General features: G+C 35.2%; 1 protein-coding gene and 1 pseudogene across 6 annotated transcripts in view; both read right to left on the minus strand.

Annotated features, from left to right (window-relative positions):
* Window positions 1-4,431: 4,431 nt before the first annotated feature.
* The window catches only part of Spt-I (serine palmitoyltransferase subunit I), an 86,782-nt gene continuing 70,492 nt past the window's right edge, over window positions 4,432-20,721 (minus strand). For 5 of the 6 annotated variants that reach the window (XM_085818825.1, XM_085818840.1, XM_085818830.1 and 2 more), the window contains 3 exons: window positions 20,613-20,667; window positions 20,400-20,514; window positions 4,432-4,821 (listed from right to left, as the gene is read on the minus strand). In XM_085818825.1, the coding sequence (XP_085674951.1) occupies window positions 4,648-4,821; window positions 20,400-20,514; window positions 20,613-20,667 (344 nt within the window). In that variant the 3' untranslated portion in view covers window positions 4,432-4,647. The remainder of the gene's footprint in view (window positions 4,822-20,399; window positions 20,515-20,612; window positions 20,668-20,721) is intronic. The other variant, XM_085818848.1, reaches the window with a different exon arrangement.
* LOC146999188 (uncharacterized) lies at window positions 16,250-17,001 on the minus strand (annotated as a pseudogene).

The raw sequence follows: 20,721 nt of genomic DNA on the forward strand, positions 1-20,721 counted from the left end.
GCTTGAATGGCACCATACAGAATCATTTTTTGATCATTTGATTACTGGAGACGAAAAATGGGTCCTACATGATAATCCAAAATGCAAAAGGCAGTTTTAACAGGGGTTACAAACGGTTTACATCCCAAAAAGACGCTTCTGTGTGTTTGATGGAGTATTTGCGAAATTGTTCATTTTGAATTGCTGAAAGCTGGACAAACTGTTAATGCAGATCTTTATTGTGAACAATTGGATCGAATGAACCAACCTTTAATCAAAAAATATCCGGCGATTGTCAATAGAAAAGGCATCATTTTGCAACATGACAGTGCAAGACGGACACTAGAAAAAATGAATTAATTGGGATCACCCAATATCGTACACTCGGATTTCTATTTATTCCGATCCTTATAACATTTTCTTATAGCCAAAAAATTTGAAAATTTGGATGATGTCCAAAATGCCATCTCGAGATATTTTACTCAAAAACCAATTGATTTATATCAGTCCGGGGATTGAAAATCTTCACACTAGATGGTTGCTGATAATGAGGGTGATTACATTATTCATTAAAAATAAAAACCTGTTAAAAATTATTCATGTGAATTTAATGCAAGAAAGCGGCATTACTTTCCAGTCCCCCTATGACTTCAAAATATAGAATCAGTTTGGAAGATAAATTTCCAAGCATAACATTTTATTTGGAGACACAAAATATTGTTCTAAATTTCATGCTGCACACGCGAAAGCAGTAAGCTAAAGCATGTATCAAGTAGTAAGGTGGTTGGGTTAGATTAGATTATTTGAATATAGCAAAGTAGTCAAGCATTATCTGCCTAAGGGGAGATATAACTTCATGGAAGAATTTCTAAGAGAACCTGGCTCGTATTCATGTTACACATACGGAAAACTAATCATGAAGTGATCCCAAGTTCAGACTACCGTTATTTAGCTGCCTTAACTATCAGAACACTATCAGTCAGGAAGAGTGTCAATGATTTTTGCTTGGCATTTTGGTCAACAGTTGAAGACAATAGCCAAGCTATGTAAGCAAAATTCTTAAAAATGTTCATAGTATCACAGAGTAGCAGGAATTTCTGATCTAATTTGATATCTGCTTTAGGTAGGTATGAGGCTGCCATATAAGGTCTCTAGGCCCGGTGGCACAGTGGCTAGCGCTTCATGCAGCTGCACCACAGGTCCAGGGTTCGATCCCCGGGTTGGGCAAGGTTGACTCAGCTTTCATCCTTTGAAGATGATCGATAAAATGAGTACCAAGTTCGCTTGGGGACTAAAAACGAGCGGCGCCTGCGACAAGCTGACCACTTGCCCAAGACATATGCTGATGCATTCTGGGGCTTAAGGTAAAAAAAAAAAAAAAAAAAAAAAAAAAAGCGATTCGGGCACTGCAGGTCGTGGCCTACTAGGGCTGTTGTGCCAGTGTGTTTAGTTTATATAAGATCTCTGTTCCATCAATGCAACTTACCATCTCTAGGATACTTTAGGTAGACATGAAGTTACTGTTACACTAACTCAATGAACTATAATGGAACTTAAGTATGCCCTTACATAACTGCACAAAGGTACTAAGATTCTCTTAAACAGTATTATCATTTTTCTTCACACGTTGCCATTCTTTCTTCTTATTCTTGTGATCTCCATACTTGCTCTTCATCATTATCATTCTATACATTTATTCAATTTTGCAGAGTATTTTATGTTGATCAAATTTATGGCAATAAAGGAAAATATATTTGGCAATAAGGGAGATATTACAATATATTTTATTTCTGGTATTTGAAACTTAGACTTTGCATCTTGTTGCGTAACGAGGAAAGAACATATCAAAGCATTTTTGAAATCTACAGAGTTAAATGCCATTAGACATGAGAATGGAAGGGAACCTAACTTAAATTTTCTAGATATAAGTATGTTACAATTTCTACATATATAACAGTTTTTTTTTTTTTTTTTTTTTTTTTTTTTTTTTTTTTTTTTTTAAATTTCCAATGACAGATTATGAACTGTTACAGCCAAAAAACAAAGAACATAGAATGCAGCAATACAATAAAAAAAAAAAAAAAAACAGCTGTAACAGAGTCCATTAATCTAACATATCTCTTGCCTCCCAGTAACGCTCGGCGAGAAAAGTCTTGCGCAGAGCAGGACAGTGGGGCAGATGTGCTGCATCCATCACCTCTCTAGAGCTGCGCAGAGGGCATATCGGAGAAGGAACAATTTTGAATCTATGAAGATGATATTGTAGGCAGTCATGTCCAGTGGCAAGGCGGAATTCAGCGACTGCTCTAAGCCTTGGGCCATTACACAAATTCGGGACAGCATTCTTCCAAGACTTATGAGAAACATGATCTTCCTTAGCACGTACTTTGAAAGATCTTTTAATAAGATCCCTAACAGTATGGAAAGACAAAGGGTGAGAAATATTCTGCATGATTAAAGCACCCTTTTTTGCCAAGAAGTCGGCTTTCTTATTACCTGGAATCCCACAATGGGCAGGAACCCACTGGAGGACTATAGTTTTCTCAAGTAAAGCCAGGTTTTATAAATAATGTCGACAATCCAATATATCCTATGATATAGGATTTTTATCTGAAACGATAGCCAACAGAGCAGCTCAGGAATCATCGAGTATAGCAGCTCTTGTGAATTTTTCCAAGTGGCATGTTAGCTGGTACAGATCTGTGCGAATCACAGCAATTTCACCGTCAAACGCAGAACCTCGGCCCAGAGGGATGTAGAAAGAGAAAATTTTGGAGAAAACTCCAGCACCTGCATTAGGGCCATCAGACAGAAAGGATCCATCAGTAAAGATCCGAAGCCACTCTGGCTCAGGGTAAAAAATATTTAATACTTCGAAAGCGAGGGCTCTTAAAACAGAGGGATCCATATTACGTTTCATTACTTTTTGGCCCAGGTCAAGATTAATCCAGAAAGATTTCAAATTTATTGGATTTTGTAGTGGAACAAGTAATTCTGGTTCATTCCTTAAACCAAGTGAATTTTTTAACTGAAAAACTCTCTGTAGAAAGCTCATCTGGATCTTTAGATTTCTAGTCCGATCTTGATTGACTTCATTCCAGAGTGAAAGATATCCAGGAACTCTAATGATCTTTTCCCAGAGAATTACGGCCTTCTCTTGAATTATGGTTCTTAATGGTTTATCACCAGTTAACATAAACATGGCGTCAATTGGGGTGGTCTTCACAGCTCCAGAAACAATACGTAAGCACTGATTTTGGATTTTTTCTAGAGTATAGAGTACATTTTCTACGGCCACAACAAGTGGTTCACAGCAGTAAGTCAAAAGGGGGAGCATAAGCAAATGATAAGTTTGGAGCTGGGTGTGCAACCCCACCTTGCCCCAGCAAGGCATTTAAAGACACCGAGTCTCTTCATAGCACAGTTAGACAAGTCCTCTACATGTGGCTTCCATGTTAATTTGAGGTCAAACGTCACACCCAAATATTTAAATTTATCACACAAGGAGATTTGGGTATCCTTATACATCAGCTGAAGATTAAAAGATTAGTGCATAAGTGAGAAAGTCAGGCAGTATGATTTATTTAAGTTCACCTCCATATTATAAGTATCACACCAAACTTCCAATGCATTCAAGGCAGCAGACAGTTTAGTCTCTATGTTTCTCACTGCACTTTCTTTTTTAGAAACTTTCCAGAAAACCAAATCATCAGCGTATAAGAGGCACTTGACACCAGAAAGCTCTTGTATTTTATAAATCAAATCATTAATATAGATGTTAGAAAGAGAGCAGCAACTAGCAGCTCCCTGTGGGAGACTTGTTTTTAAGATCTTAAATTTTGATAGAATGTTGCCGTACCTAACTCTGAAAGAGGGCTAAGCCTCTAATCCAATTAAAAAAAGATTTGCTCTAATGCCTAGCCCTGAAGTTTCAGTAAAAAGCACTCCTGCCATACTTTGTCATAGGCAGACTTGAGGTCAATAAAAACTGCAGTCAGAACCAGTCTATTATCCATTGACACATTGACTCAGGAGGGCAACATGTTGGTTAGTAGATCTGGAGCTTCTAAACCCCGTCTGCTATATATAAGTAACATTAGTATTGCATAAACTTTCACAATAGAAAATTTTCAATTAAAAAAGTGTGAAAGAAATTTAAGTAATCTATATCCACTTTGCTACAATAATGCATTTTAATTAGATAAAATATTTCTAAAAAATGTTTTCAATCAGTACATTTAAAGTTAATGTGGAAATATGATTTAAATAAATAACAAAAATATGTGATTCTTCAAGAAGATATGAAATGCATCTTTTAAAATGCAAAGCAGCTTAAAAGCTTTTCATAAGACTATAAGTATGGTAAATTATTATTACTACTATTACACAGAAGATGAGCAGTGACACCACTTAACTGTTTCATATAAATATCTGAAAGATTTAATCCATAGATATGACTTAAAAAATGATTTAATAGAAAAATGGTAATTAAGTACACGTCAATTTTCAAGTTTCAAGCAAAGAATAAAAAATAAAATGGCTCTAAAAGCATATACTTTGCATCAAATTGACTAGCATAGTGGCATGCCGATTAAAAAATGCAGATCAATGAAAAGTCAGTTATGTCACAATATAAAATAATGGTGCATATAAATAAAATATCTGAAGTCATAGCGATTCCATTGTAATTTTGCAAGCTTCCTGCAGAACTGAAATAATTAAATTCATATCTTCTTCTTTCAGCAGTGCAGTAACTATTAAACGAATACTTGGTGGAGGCAAGTTGTGTTCCTCATGATCCAAATATCGAGCAACTGTGAGAGCCACACCTTGGTCCATTGCCTGCAAATTACAGTTTAAACAATGTGTAAATATTTTAATTTGTTGAAAGATATATTTAAATTAAAATGTATTGCTAAAATTGTAAAATTACTCATTTGAAATTTACTATAATTTTTTTTAATTTATTCTTTACGACTACACTACCCTTTTATATTCTTTGAAAATATTAATAAATAATTAGGACTAATCACCTACTATGTTATACAAACTTCAGTATAAAAAATTAACAATTTTCATCATGCTTTTCTACCAAAATTTTATTATACTGTAACCATATAAAATATTCAATAGCTATTGAATAGTAATTTCTGTGTTAGAATAAAACTAATTGTAGATTTCCACTAAATTAATAAAGGAAGCTACAAAACCTTTTTTGGTGTGTGTATGTGTGAGAAGATACTTTTGTTGACTAAGTGCAATTTGGCACTAACTTAAATGTGTTGGCATGAAATCTAACAAAAGTTCAAAATGGTAAGAAAAAAAGCTTTGTGAAAAGATTAGTTATCTTATTAAATACAAAAAAGAAAAAACAATTACAGAAATTCAAAATAGAAGCACATATAATTATTTCAAACAGACAATTCTTCAGCAATTAATTCCTAGCTGCAGTTGACAGAATTCTACCAGAATAAATTTTTGACTCCAACAGTAAATAAACCGAACTGTTGGAAAATGAATGGGCTTTGGAAGTTGCAACTTTTTTTTTTTTAAACTTTCTTGTTGCAGCACATTCTTTCATTACATTGTCATCTTGGTATTTGATACTAGTAAAATACAATTTCAATTTATAGTTTTCTAAAGTTTTTCAGTAAGGATGATACTTTTATCCCGAAAGAATTCAAATGTTGCTGTTCCAGACATTTTACGTTTACCAAATTATGTAATCCTTGTTAATTCTTTCTTTAAAAAAAAAGTTAAATGGAGTTCAAGCACATTTTACTTTAGTTGCTTTTGCAACTAAAAGTCTCAGAGAAAAAATTACTTTATTAATGTTCATTCTTCCCACATAATCCCAATACAACAACTAACAAAATACTGCAGAAGTTCAAAAATAAACTTTTTATTTAGTCTAAAGTTGAACAAAACACGCACAATTTGTGCTGCAGGTGAAATCTCCACTAGTTAATCTCCACTAAATCTGTCAATATTTAAATTAACATAACAAATTTAAATGTAAACTAAACTCAGTAGCGCAACTGCCCTAGTGGACCACTGCCTGCAGTACCCCGAAATTTGCTTCTTGACCTCGGGCCCCAGGGTGCATCAGCATATGTGCTGGGCAAGTGGTCTGCTTGTCGCAGGCTCCCTGTTGTTTAGTCCCCAAGTGAACTTGGTACTCATTTTATCAACCCACTCAAGGGATGAAAGGCTAAGTCCAGACTTGTGGTGCAACTGCGCGACGTGCTAGCCACTTCGCTAACGGGCCTAAAATGATGTTCTATGTCTTTTTGTAGTAACTACACTAAGACTATACATAAAATAGACTAGATTAGAATTTACTGCTCAGGATATTACTGGTATGTATTTTAAAGCATCGACTAGCCAAAATGCTGGATATAACTGTTATACAGAGCAGGCGAGAGTAACTAACAGCAAGATGCGGTTGCCAGAAACTCTAATCTAAATAATCAAAATCCTCAGTTTAAATATACACAAATTAATTTGCATTCTGCTGAGGAATACAGAAAGCAGAAACTATAGTAAGGACTTAAATCACAATAACTCGTTAATTAACATAAAATACCTTACAACATTTTACACTCAACAAGGGGCAAATATGCTATCCATTACAAATTACTGAAATTAAACCATGATTTTTTTTAAATTCCTAATGGCAAATCAAAATATACCAAGGAGTTGAAAGACAGAACATTAACAGGGAAGTGACTGAAAATCATTGCCTAAGACAGTCTCCGGCATTCCAAGATCAGGTGGTCTGAGTCATAACCAAGAAGTGCCCCAGAAACTCAAATTATCCTTTTACACAAAGGCTTAATGAGGTTGGACTGTGTACGATAAAACCAATGGTTAGTGTTGCATTCACTCCAGCTTTCAGAGGGATCTGTTTAAACTGGTGACATCGTCATGTTCAATTGGCCGGAGTACTATTTACTGACGATTCCAAATAGTCTACGCAGTGATTCTAGACATTCATGTTTTGATCTGAAGAGAGGAAGGAACATGCAACTTGTCTTTTCTTGTCCGGAAATATCCAGTTTCTGCAAATACAGTTTAATGGTTTGGGGAGGAATCATGAGAAATAGCTGTACCGAGCTGCATATCTTTCAAGGAGGTTCTGTAATCACTCGGACATGTTTGGACGAGATATTGGAAGACCACGTTAGACCGTTTAAGGGTGCTGTAGGCTCAGATGTTTTGCTAATGGATGTTAATGCTCAGCCTCAATAAGCATATGTGGTGTCAGATTACTTGCAAACAGAAGATATCACTTGAATGGATTAGCCACTTTACCTGATTTTAACACAATTGACCATGTGTGGGATGCCTTAGGGTACCAAATTTCAGCATGCCAAATTTCTCCGCAGACCCTCCAGGAGCTGAAAAGTGCACTTTTAAAAGAGTGACATGCAATTCCAGCAGACTTCATCAGCACTTTGGTAAAGTCTATGAAATCAAGATGTGAGGTATGCATATTTGCCCAAGGTAACCCATACACCATACTAAAGAATTTTTTTTTCCCCCCACAAGAGGCGACTTAATTTTTCCAATTTCCACAAATTTGGTTTTAATTTCAATATTTTGTGAATAATCAACTGCCAAACTTTCATTAAGTTACATTTTATTTCTGTAATTATCCTTTAATTTTGATATCCAATGTGTAGCTCCACTCAGTTTGGGTATTTTATAACTTTCAATAGAGCCTTTTATTTTAACTCCAGAAGCATTTACTTCTTCTTTAAAAAATGTGATGTGTACACCACATGACTTCCTTGTACGGAATATTAAATTATACGCATTTTTTCTTGCATTTTATTCAAACTTGTTAGATTGAATTAAACCTACTTCGCCGACAGCGCATAAACCACAATAGAATAAATGCATTCTTTAAAATTCACTTTATTTACCATAGCGACACTCTGGTGCTAGGTTTACTTAACAGTATTATATTTCATTCATATTATAACTCAGAATGCACAACATGTATATCATTAAAGAATTATCTAATTGTTGCCACATGTTCTATTCAAATACTATAATAAAGCTAGAACTATGCATAAAAGAAATTAAACAAACAAAACAAAACAGAAACAGTTTTTCACAGACGATTGAGTATTTCTCATTTAATTAATTCAGTTCTCACTTCGCGAGAAGGCAAAAATACATAAAAACTCAAAATATCTATATTAAAAATTACGAAGTAAATCTCAAACGCCTTTTTCCTCGAAAAAATTCCAGAAAGAATTAAGCATGATTTAATTGGCAATAATAAAGGAATGCGTTATCTTTGTTGTTGCAAAGCTAAGTTTCCCTAGATTGGCAACAAATCCACTAGTCTCCTGTTTCAAATGTAAACATTGTAGGAGTTCCATGGTGAGGCAAGACACAACTATAAAATATATAATCTTTATTTTACACATCAATAATAACATTCCGATGAGAAGGGAAATTCCGGCTCCATACACACCACTCTCTCCTTACCATCCGCCGCTCATCTGAGGCTATCATGCACAGAACTCACAAAACTTCGTACGGTGTTTCCATGGCAACACCACAGAGTATCCCCCCAGTGAGGAAGACCGAACAATACACAAAAAAAAAAAAAAAAAAAGATACAGCATTTATATTATACAATGATCATGTTGAAGGTAAAAGGTACAATATAAAACACATAATAAATTAAACTACATTATGAAATACTGAATAAATAACAATATATATAAATTATATATAGTAGGTGGTAGACAGATGTTGAGGGAAATTGACATGTCGTCCAGATTTTGTGACAGTTTTAGGAACATACGACATGGTAGGTTTCAGTGTGTCTGTCTTATTGGAAGGTTTAGTGTTAGGGACAAAGGTTTTATCACTAATGAAAAATGCAGGTTTGAGTCGATCAATTGAAACAGTTTGATTTTTACCGTGCATGGAGATGATAAAAGTTTTATCATATCGCTCAATGACTGGATGAGGACCTGGGTTGTTGAAGAGGAGGCTTGACTGAGTCAATTCTCAAATAAACATGAGAGCACGATTTTAAAGATGGATGAATGTGGATAGGCTCTGAACAGTGTTTTGATGTTGCGATGGGAATCAGAGATTGCATGATAGATCATAAACAATTTACATATGTTGGTGTCGAGGATGGCGGAGAAAGCTGATCTGAGCACAAAATATCCGAAGGCAGTCTTAAGGTTAGTACCATAGACTAACTCAGAACAAGTTGCTTGGATGTCGTCTTTGACGGAAGATCTAATACCCAAAAGTATAAGAGGTAACGATTCTGTCCAGCGAGGATTCTCTTGCGATTTTATGCTGTTTTTAAGTTGCCGGTGAAAACGTTCAATGATTCCATTTGATTGAGGTCTATAGGCAGTGGTACGAATACGATGAGTGCCCAGCAGGTTCATGAACTCCCTGAAAAGATGCGATTCAAAGTTCCGACCCTGGTCAGTAGTGATAGTGGAAGGGCATCCAAAACGAGCTATTCATCCACTAATTAGAGCTTTACAAGTTGTTTCAGCCGACATATCATATGTAGGAATTACTTCCGACCATCGCGTGAAACGATCGATTATATGGTCAAGCAATATTGATAACCTTCAGAAATTGGTAATGGGCCAATAAAATCTATGTGAATATGAGAAAAATCTGGCATCAGGAAGCAAAAATGTCGAAATGGGTGATTTTGTATGCTTGTGTATCTTGGAACGTTGACATTTCTCACAAGCGTTCACAGAGTTTTTGATAAAAGTGTGCATGTTAGGCCAAATGTAATGTCTGCACATCAATTTTGAAGTGGCAGATATACCTGGATGCGAAAGGTTGTAAATACTTTGGAAGATGCTAGGTCTAAATGAAAAGGGAATGAAAGGACGAGGGACATTGGTTGTGCAGTCACAATAGAGATAAATATCTTCAAGCGGAAAATACTGTTTGGAGAGCTTCAAAGAAGAAGATTTAGAAGTTAGTAATTGTTGTAGTTCATGGTCTGTAAGTTGTGCTGAGGCTAACTGTTTGAAATCCAGAATAGGTGAGCGAGAAACAGAATCTACTTCTATTCGGGTGAATGTGTCAGCAATAACATTTTCCCTACCTTTAACATATTGTAGATCAGTAGAAAATTGAGAGATATAGTAAAGGTGTCTCAATTGTCGAGGAGAGCACTTTTCTGCTTTTTGTCTGAAAGCGAAGGTTAGTGGTTTTTGGTCGGTAAATATGATGAAGTTGCGACCTTCCAACATGTGCCGAAATTTCCTGATAGACTCATATATTGCCAGAACGTTGACTGTTATTCAGTTTTAAAGAAAGGAATGCTATTGGCTCCCATTGACCATTTTGGAGTTGCATGAGAGAGCTGCCAATAGCACCCATCAGATGCATCGGTACAAAGACTGAGTTGAGCACCAGGAATTGGATGTCTTAAGAGGGTAGCTTTTGTAAGAGCTTCTTTAGCTGCTAAAAATGCCTTTTTGGTGTCCTCAGACCACGGAAGAGGATTTTCAGTCTTCTTAGTTGGATGGAATGATTTCTTTTTGTCAGAATGACCTTGAGAAGCTTAATTAAAGGGGACAAAATGTGCGCTGCATGTGGCCCAAATCTGCGATAAAAATTGAATAGGCCAAGAAATCTGCGAAGCTGTGTTAAGCTTGTTGGTCTCGATCAACTCGATCTGGAATGGGAGAAATACCTTCTTTAGAGACTTTATATCCTAAGAAATCTAAGGTAGGAACTCCAAATGTACACTTTGAGGGTTTGATTGCTAAACCATAATGATCTAACCTTTGAAAGAGAGCTTGTAGATTGTTAATATGCTCTTTGTGGCTTTTAGAGGCAATCAAAACATCATCAATAAATGCATATACACCGATTAAACCTCTCGTCACTTCATCGATAAAATCGATAAAACGATCGATAACGTTTCACAAATACAAATGGAATCTGCATCATCGATATTAAGTTTAGTAGATAACGTAAACGAAATAACTCGCTCATTGGAAATATTAGATCAAAGGATAGATAATTTTAGTGATACTTTGTTGTTGTATATTATTTTGCAAAAACTTGACGTTTCGACAAAGTTGTGGTGGGAGCATCAATTAAAAAAAGACGAAATACCAAAGTTGAATGACTTGATAGAATTTTTGAAGAATTACGCTAGAACATTACAGAACAGTAAACCTTTAATTAGTAAAACGCATAAATCAGATAAACCAGTGTATAATAGGGTTACTTCTCTGATTACTAATTCTACCTGCTTATTTTTTAAAGAAGATCATTTTTTATACAGGTGTTCTAATTTTTTAAATTTACCAGTGCAAAAACGAATAGAGTTTGTTAAGACTAATAAACTTTGTTTTAATTGCTTGTCTAATGTCCATAAAGTTAAAATGTGTAAGAGTGCAAATATCTGCAAACATTGTTTTAAGCATCATCATAGCATTTTACATTTAGAAAATAATTTCAAACCAAAAAATGCATCTAGATTCCCTTCACCGGAAGCACAAGTGTTTGCTCCGAAATCGCAAATTAAACCAGAAAACAACTTCAGTGAGGTTTCTCCAACTGTTTGTGCAAACAACTATGAAAATAAACATTTTGGAGCTCATGCTAATGGTAAACATAGTCATGTACTTTTGTGTAATGCTTTGATTAAGGTTCAAAACTCAAAAAATGAATTCATAAATTGTAGATGTTTACTAGATTCAGGTAGTGAAAAATCATTCATTCGTCGGAAAACAGCTATCAATTTAGGATTGAGCATAAAGGATTCGAAGATAATGCTTAGGTACTTTCAATACAACTACTACTGGAGAAGTTGAGTTGTTGTTTACACCTCATTTTAATACTAATTACAGAATTTCAACGTCCGCTTACATAATAGACAAAATTACAGCAAACATTCCAAGTGTAACATTACCTTTGAATTTATATGAAAGTTTCGAAGATTTAACTTTAGCAGATCCTACATTTCATGAATCGGGAGAAATTTATATTTTACTTGGAGTTAATGTATTCCTTACTTTAATAAATGGCGAGGTAATTAAAAGGGGCAAAAATCTTCCATTTGCATGTTGTTCTAAGTTAGGATGGATAATTGCTGGAACTACACATTTTGAATTCCCAAACCGTAAGCAGGTTTCAGTCAATACGCTAAACGTAAACACGGAGGAATTAGTTAAATCATTTTGGGATTTGGAACAAATTCCCACATCGAAACCTTTAACTAAAGAGGAAAGATTGTGTGAAAATCATTTCGTGGAAAATCATGTGCGTAGTGAAAAGGATCGTTACTCAGTAAAACTGCCATTCAAGCCTAAAAGAAATGAGTTAGGTAATTCCAGACCAACAGCCTTTCGCAAATTTCTTAGTCTGGAACAAAAATTAATAAAAACTCTTGAAGTATATCAACAGTATAAAGACTTCATGTCCGAATATTTATCACTTGGACACATGGAAGAATTATCCGATGATAATCCAGATAAAGTAAATTTTCATTATTATATACCTCATCATCACGTGCTAAAAGAATCCAGTCTTACCACAAAACTACGCGTCGTTTTCAATGCTAGTGCCAAAACTACATCAGGGATATTGCTTAATGACACGCTAAATGAATGGTCCCAAGGTGCAAGACGACTTATTTACTATTCTTTTGAGGTTTAGATGCTATCCCATAGCCATTACTAGCGACTTATTGAAAATGTATCGAAAAGTTCAAATTTATGATGAAGATCGCGATTTCCAAAAAATATTTTGGAGAGATGATCCATCGAAGCCGATTAAAACTTACAGGTTGTGCACAGTTACGTACGGCACTACTTCCGCTTCATACCTGGCTATTCGCGTACTCAAACAACTAACAATTGACGAAGGAACTAAATTCCCAAAGGCAGCTGAAATAATATTACACAATTGTTATATTGATGATGTCCTATTTGGTTCAGACACAGTAGAAGACGCAGTAGAGTTAATTTTACAACTGAGTGAACTTTTACAAAAAGGTGGCTTTCAATTGCATAAATGGTGTACAAATGATCACTCTATTTTGGAAACTGCTTTGAGTGCTCAGAACTCAAATTCTTCATGTACAGTAGTTGATACTAAATCAATAAAATTATTGGGTTTGGAGTGGTATCCAACGCAAGACGAGTTTACTTGTCACTTTGGAAATCTCGAAAACAGAGAGTGTTCTACTAAAAGAATAACTTTATCTTCTATTTCAAAAATCTTTGATCCACTTGGTTGGTTAGCACCTTTTATAGTTGCAGCAAAAATCTTGCTTTAAGATATATGGAAATTACAAATCTCGTGGGATGATCCCTTGCCAGATGAAATCAATCAAAGATGGAAAGTCTATTGTGAAGATATCGCAAATCTTGAATGCCTTCATATTCCTAGGAGAGTATTATTGCCCAAATCTACAAATGTAGAACTTCATTGTTTCTGTGGCGCATCAGAGAGAGCTTATGCCGCATTGATTTATTTAGTCTTCAAATAATTCTTGAGTTTCGGTGCAGCTACTAACATCAAAAACTCGCGCAGCTCTTCTGAAAGTAATCTTTATTCCTCGTTTAGAACTCTGCTCTGCAGTTCTATTAGTGCACTTGGTTCAAGCTGTGCAGAATTCATTGCAAATTCATGTTGACGATATTTACGCCTGGAGTGATTCAATGATAGTTTTGTCCTGGACACAATCAGAACCAACATGCTGGCAAACCTTCGTAGCCAACCGTGTTTCAGAAATTCAATCAGTCTTACCTTCATCGCATTGGAATCATATAAAAGGAAAGGAGAATCCAGCTGATTGCGCATCAAGAGGTCTTTTGCCTTCAGAGCTTTCTACTCATGACTTGTGGTGGACAGGTCCTCACTGGCTTAATTCGAATAATATTCCGTTCTCTATCAACTTACCATTTTCAGAAGAGTCTTTAAGGGAACAACGGAAAAATATTTCTTGTTCAATTGGAACAGTCGCTTCGCAAATTCCAGTCCTTAATGAAGTTTCAACATTCTTGAAACTTAAAAGAATCATCGCATGGTGTTTTCAGTTTGCGAATAATTCATCTAAATCTACCGCAACAAGGATTAAGGGTTACCTTAAAACCGAAGAATTGCAATACGCTAGAAATGCAATTGTTAGAGTAGTTCAAATGGATGAGTTTTTTAATGAATATAATCTTCTGAAAAAGAATCAACCGTTAAACTCAAATAGTAAGATCCTTTCTTTGAACCCCTTTATCGATAAGAATGGACTTATACGCGTTGGAGGAAGATTAAGACAATCCAACATCGCGCAGGACAGAAAATACCCTATTTTGTTGCCCAAGAAACATCACGTAACTCAGATTATAGTGAATCATTTTCATATATCCCATCTTCATGCTGGCCCCCTGCTATTGCTATCAGTAATTAGAAGAGAATATTGGATAATCCATGCTAGGTCAGTTGTAAGACAACAGATTTGGAAATGCCTGAAATGTCATCGTGTACGAGCTAAAACATCTACCCAGATAATGTCTGATTTACCATCGTCTAGAGTCGTTCCGTCAAAGGTTTTCTCCAAAGTTGGAATTGACTACGCCGGCCATTTCAAGTGAAGCCCAAGCAATGTCGAGGAGTAAAATCGATGAAATGCTACATTTGTGTATTCGTGTGTTTTACTACAAGAGCTATACATATTGAATTAGTAGGTAATCTTACATCAGAATCATTTATTGCCGCTTTGAAGCGCTTTGTATCTCGAAGAGGAAAACCAATAGACGTGCATAGCGATTGTGGCACAAATTTTATTGCTGCAGATAAGGAATTGAAAAGAGTAATAAACTCCTTGAATGAAAATGAATTGGTTAATAAATATTGCTCTACTGAAGGTATTAAGTGGATATTTAATCCTCCCACAGCACCACATTTTGGAAGGATTATGGGAAGCTGCAGTCAAATCTACAAAGTTACATCTCAAGCGAACCATAGGTGAACAACTTCTAACGCAAGAAGAATTTATGACATTGCTAGCTCAAATTGAAGCTTGTTTAAATTCATGACCTTTGTGTCCACTGTCTGAAGATCCATCAGAATTTTCTGCACTCACGCCAGGCCATTTTTTAATTGGTACCCCGCTAACTGCCTTACCAGAAGAAAGTTTACACGATCAAAAAATTCCTATATTGCAACGTTGGAAGCTTGTTGAGAAAATGTTTCAAAGCTTTTGGAAAAGATGGTCCCATGAATACATTTCTAATTTGCAACGACGTTCAAAATGGTTGAAAGTGCAACCTAATTTAAAGGTTAATGATTTAGTTATCATAAAGGAAGACAATTTGCCCCCGCTACGATGGAAATTAGGACGGGTGCTGGAAGTTTTTCCTAGCTCAGATAATATTGTGCGTATCATGAAGATCAAAACTGCTAACGGAGTTTTCAAAAAGCCAATTCACAAACTTAGTGTTTGCCTATCAATGATTAAGTTTTTCTTTCCCTAAAGCATTATAACTTTGTACTTTACTTTAACTATAATTAAGTTCCTGAATTGTATCAAAGCTTCTGTGCATCTGTTTTGAGAACAATTTAGTTTCATTGCATAATTTCATAGTATGTTTTCTTGTGAATATTTTAATGATACAATTTAATATTATGATAATTTCATTTTGTAAAAGCTACTTAGTTTGAAACGATGTTTCAACGCCGGGCGGAATGTTTCGGCCACCAGAGCTCTCTGCCTGTCTGTGAGATATTATTTCACAATGCGCAGATTGTATGCGTAGCTCGCATTTTGTTCTTGCATTCTTCAAACCGCTCATTGTAACTCTGTCGTTTTTTACTTTGTGCTGTGTGTTGTGTTCGAAAGTTCAAACCGACGAATAAAGGTTAATTTTACAGTCCACTCGCAGTGATGTATTCTTAGGTTTATTAATTTAAAGTTAAGATACCTCTTTGCTACAATCTGGTTGTAGGTTAAAATAATGTAAAAAATCTGCACCAATTATAGCAGTTTGGACATTGCATACATAAAAAGGATAAACAAACTGTTTTCTTAAACCTAAATCTAAAGATAATAACTTTTGTTTATATACATTTATCCGAGTACCATTTGCAGCCAGAAAAGTTTGAATAGGAGTAGTCAGTTTATCAGATCTTCAGGCTGGAATTAAGGAACAATCACTACCAGTATCAATTAAAAACTTAATATTGGTTTTGCAATTACGAACAAATAGACGACGGGAACTAGAAGGCGAGGCGTACGTTGCCGCTACTTCTTGCCCTGGAAATTTCCCTGAAAATTGCAGGGTGGGGTACACTTTTTTGCTCTAGAAGCAAATTTTTGGTGGTACCAACATAGATCACTTTTTTCAGATTTCTCACGATTTGATGCATGACGAAAATTACGATTATGAGACTGACTTCTTGAACGTTGTAGAAATGCAACTTCTTTGCGAAGCGATTTTATCTCTTTAAGCAGTTCATAGTTCGGTGTAACACTAGATGATGCACAAGAATCAGAAACTACGCTTACCTGAGCAGATGACACTTCCATTATTTTATCTGCTATTTCAGCAGCCTTTTGTGTGGTTAGAAGGGTGATCGATGCTAAAATAGATTGCACATGTATGTAGGTAGTTGCTGCAGAAATAATTCCAAAACAAAAGTATCCGTCACATTATGATTTTCTGCATGCCGCTGCATCGTAAGAGTTCAGACGGTTTTCGATCCAGCACCAGCAAGTAAGCGACGTATTTCCTGCGATTTGCTTTCACCACATCGAGAAATGACTTCATTCTTCAGTTTTCCATATGGATCCGTGTGGTCAGGAGAAATGATGATATCCCTCACGGCCATAGCGATGTCAGGAGGTAAATGCGCCACCCAGTGGTTATACTTGGTTCTGGATTCTGTTATAGCCTTTGGAACCGCTAATTCAAAAGTAGATTCCACTATCGTGAACCAAAGAGATGGATCAGAAGGAATGAAAGGAGGTATTTTCACTGCAGATATTTCATCCATTGTTTATGATGTTTGGATAATTTCGTTTTCGTATTTTGTCCAGATTCCAAGAAACGATCAAAAGATATGCGTTGTCCAACGTCAGTCACCAATGTAGGAGTTCCATGGTGAGGCAAGACACAAGTATAAAATATATAATCTTTATTTTACACATCAATAACAACATTCCGATGAGAAGGGAAATTCCCGCTCCATACACACCGCTCTCTCCTTACCATCCGCCGCTCATCCGAGGCGGGCATGCGCAGAACTCACAAAACTTCGTACGGTGTTTCCATGGCAACACCACAACATCAATGACCGCCATTAAAAACAGGCTTAGCGGCAATTAAACAACTTTAAAATTGCTGATAATTCTAAAAATATTGCACACAGATTTACTAAAGGCATAAAATCCTTAACCGGAAGATAAAAACAACATAATTCAATCATTTTTAAAGCAAAAAATGTACAATTTACAAACATATAAGAGTAAAGAAACTGAGATCACTGAGCCGGGTAACAGAGTGGATATATATATAAATATATTTATATACGTTTGGTACGGCCAATTGCAACCAAAATACGAGGTGCACATCTACATGTTATAGCAGTCCTATATACAAAATTTCAACGTTCTGAGGCTACTCGTTTTTGAGTTATGCAAGATACGTACGTACGTACATATGTTTGTACAGACGCCACGAAAAATTCTCTTCAGAATTAATTTTAAAGCAGTTTTATAATTTTTTTGAAGGAAAAGAGTATTTTATTCTGTCCTTACAGATATGACGCAAAAACATCGTAAAATTGCATTCGATAGCGGTTCAAAATGGATATTTTCGTTGAAATATGCTGCCTGAAACTTTTCGCGATTACAATACTTCCTTTTTACTTCGTACAAAGAAGCAAAAATACAAAATGTGGGTTCCATTGGTTGAGAATTCTAGATGAACATTTCTTTAAAGATAGCCAGCATATACATACATGTTTCAAAATTTTTTCTTATTTCAGTATTATGCAGCTGTTGGAATTGTTTCAATTTTCCCTTCCTTTCAGAACTCCTTTTAAGTTAATAATAAATATCAATAATGTGTTCATCTACACTTATTGGCAAAGAAGCTACCCCTTTTTGGCTGCTATATTTAAGAGGTGGCAGGTACACCTATTTTGCAAATCTTCCAGTCAGAGGACGAGTGTCAATAGATCACAGTATGATGGCAGCTGTACTACTTACAACACCCAGACCAGTACCTAAGTTGCCTACAGACGATTTAGCGCCTGCATGTATTTGACTGCTAAATTTAAGAGGTGGCAGGTACACCTCATAATTTGCAAATCTGAATCTTATTTTTTTTAAGATGCCTGCAATACCAGTCTTCAAACCTACCATTACTGATACACTGTCTGCCCCAAGTACTCAGCAATTACCCAGAGAAACTGCATTTTCTTTTGAAGTTTTAATAATTAGCTGAGCTATATCTGAAGTGAAGGCGGAAAGTGAATTACACTCAATCTTTAGAAACTCTGGATTTAAAAAAAAAAAAAAAAAAACCTGTATACTTACATTGGTATTGTTGCTTCCATCCATAGAGGCAGAATGGAGCTGTTTTAATGAAATTAATAATTGCAGACTTATTTTTCATACCCTTTTCTTAATAATTGCAGCCATTGCACTTGAGTAACTCTTAGCAGTTTTGCTACTGGGAAACATTTTTCTAAATAAAGCTGCAGCATAATCCAATGTATTCAGGTGACAGGTTATGCTCCAGTAAAAAGCCAGAGAAGAGGCATTCGGAATGTCATCTGTGTAAAAAAGTACTTTTGAAAAGCACTTAAGTATTTTATCTTTTTTGCAGAAATAACTAAAACAAAAGATCACTGTTTCTTAAACTTTTCTCAAAATCATGTGAAACTCGCATTGCTCAGCAGCAACACAAAATTGCTTTCTGCTCATTGATAAATACAGTCAAAAGTCGTTAATTCGGACACCCATAATCCGGACCTCAAAACTACAAACTTTCTGTGCATGCGTCGCATTGACGCATGCGCATAGGCGTTTTGCGCACTCGTATAAGACTTTTACGGCTGCGCATTTGCGTGTGCGCAAGCGCAGAATACGTTTTTGCGTGCGCGTTTTATGTATAACGGACGGTATATGCTAAAATTATCTATTTCAGTTAATGTTGATGATATGGTTGTTCCTTAATCTTCGAATTGGATCAGGCTTATTATTTTTTGCAGACTGTAAGAGCAATTTTATAAAAGTAAACTTGAACTTTCGATTATGTCAAATAGAATTTCCGATGCTGGAGCTCCCAAAGGATCTACAAAGCGAAAGTATGTTTCGATGTCCATCAAACAAAAAGTGGAATTGGATAAAGGCATGAAGAAAGTGACAGAGAGGTTAGTGAAAACGAAAAAATTTCGATCGACAAGTTAGTCGGTATTCTCAGCACAGCAATTACAGGACTTGAACAGAGGAAGTTTGTAACTGAACAAGAAATTATGTCTGTTTATATAGAATTAAAGAGAAAGTATTAGCACATAAAACAAAGCAACTTAAACAACTTACATTGAAAGAAATGTTTAATAAAGTAAACAAATAAATATTAAACTTTTTTTTTTTTTTTTTTGTAAATTTTGATACCTTTTAGATCATAATTGTTCTTTATTTCATAAATTACGGTTTCATATTTTTAATTCTAAAATTTCTGCATGCCATCTTACCAGATTTAAACTAATGATCTATAATCCGGAAAAATCAATAATCCAGAATCGCCGAAGTCCCAACGAGTCTGGATTAACGACTGTTGACTGTATATGCCAGATAACTCACAGCAGTGCTTGATGATCACTGGAGAACTGGAACACTTTTGCAGACATGTGCTCTCACAAACAAAACAGAGAAGCAAGGCGTAATGACTCACTGATGAAATGATTTTGGTTTTCTTTTATATGTTAATCTAGAGAAAATCATGCACTTCAGATGCCCAAAATCACTTTTTTGGGTGCAAATAATGAAATATAAATCCAAGATACATAAAAATCATATGAAATTTAATAAGAAAATCGGAAAATATGCTACACATATATATATATATATATATGGAGGATTATATTCGAAAATTGGGAGTTTCCTGCCCAAATCAGGAGAACTGGAAATTTTGCCATACACATAAGCTTGATGTTTTAATCATATATCAGTTTTATAATAATAATAATAAAATTAATATTGTGAATAAATATTCTTATACAGATGCTTTATTTTTCTTTCCCCCCCATATAAAATATCAATGATATTTATTACCTTCAATGTAAAAATTTTTAGATAACCACTGATAGAATTTGAGATGGCCAATTCGTAAATCACATCTAATTATTCAATTTATGGAAAAAAAAACAGATGTATTACTCACATAATTAACAATGTCGTTCAGCTTTTTTAAAGCCTGTTCCCTCGGAAGGGGTTCGGCAAGATATAGATGCTTTATCGGTGACAGAGTATCACAACATATAGTTAGTTCAGGAATCCTACAATTGAAAATAAACAGATATCCAAGGGTTATTTCAGCATGAGTCAAATTATTGTGCACAGTTCAGCAATTTAAAAACAAGATTATGAAACTTACTTGAGAAGATGTTCTTGCATGTATATACAATTTTCTTTCAGGTCATGTACAATATCTGTAAATAAGTATATATTTGTTCTTAGATCATTCATAAGGACTTACGAATTTT

Source organism: Stegodyphus dumicola, chromosome 1 (genome assembly GCF_044657685.1).
Source record: "Stegodyphus dumicola isolate Sdum_Otavi_A_Nest chromosome 1, ASM4465768v1".
NCBI lineage: Eukaryota > Metazoa > Arthropoda > Arachnida > Araneae > Eresidae > Stegodyphus > Stegodyphus dumicola.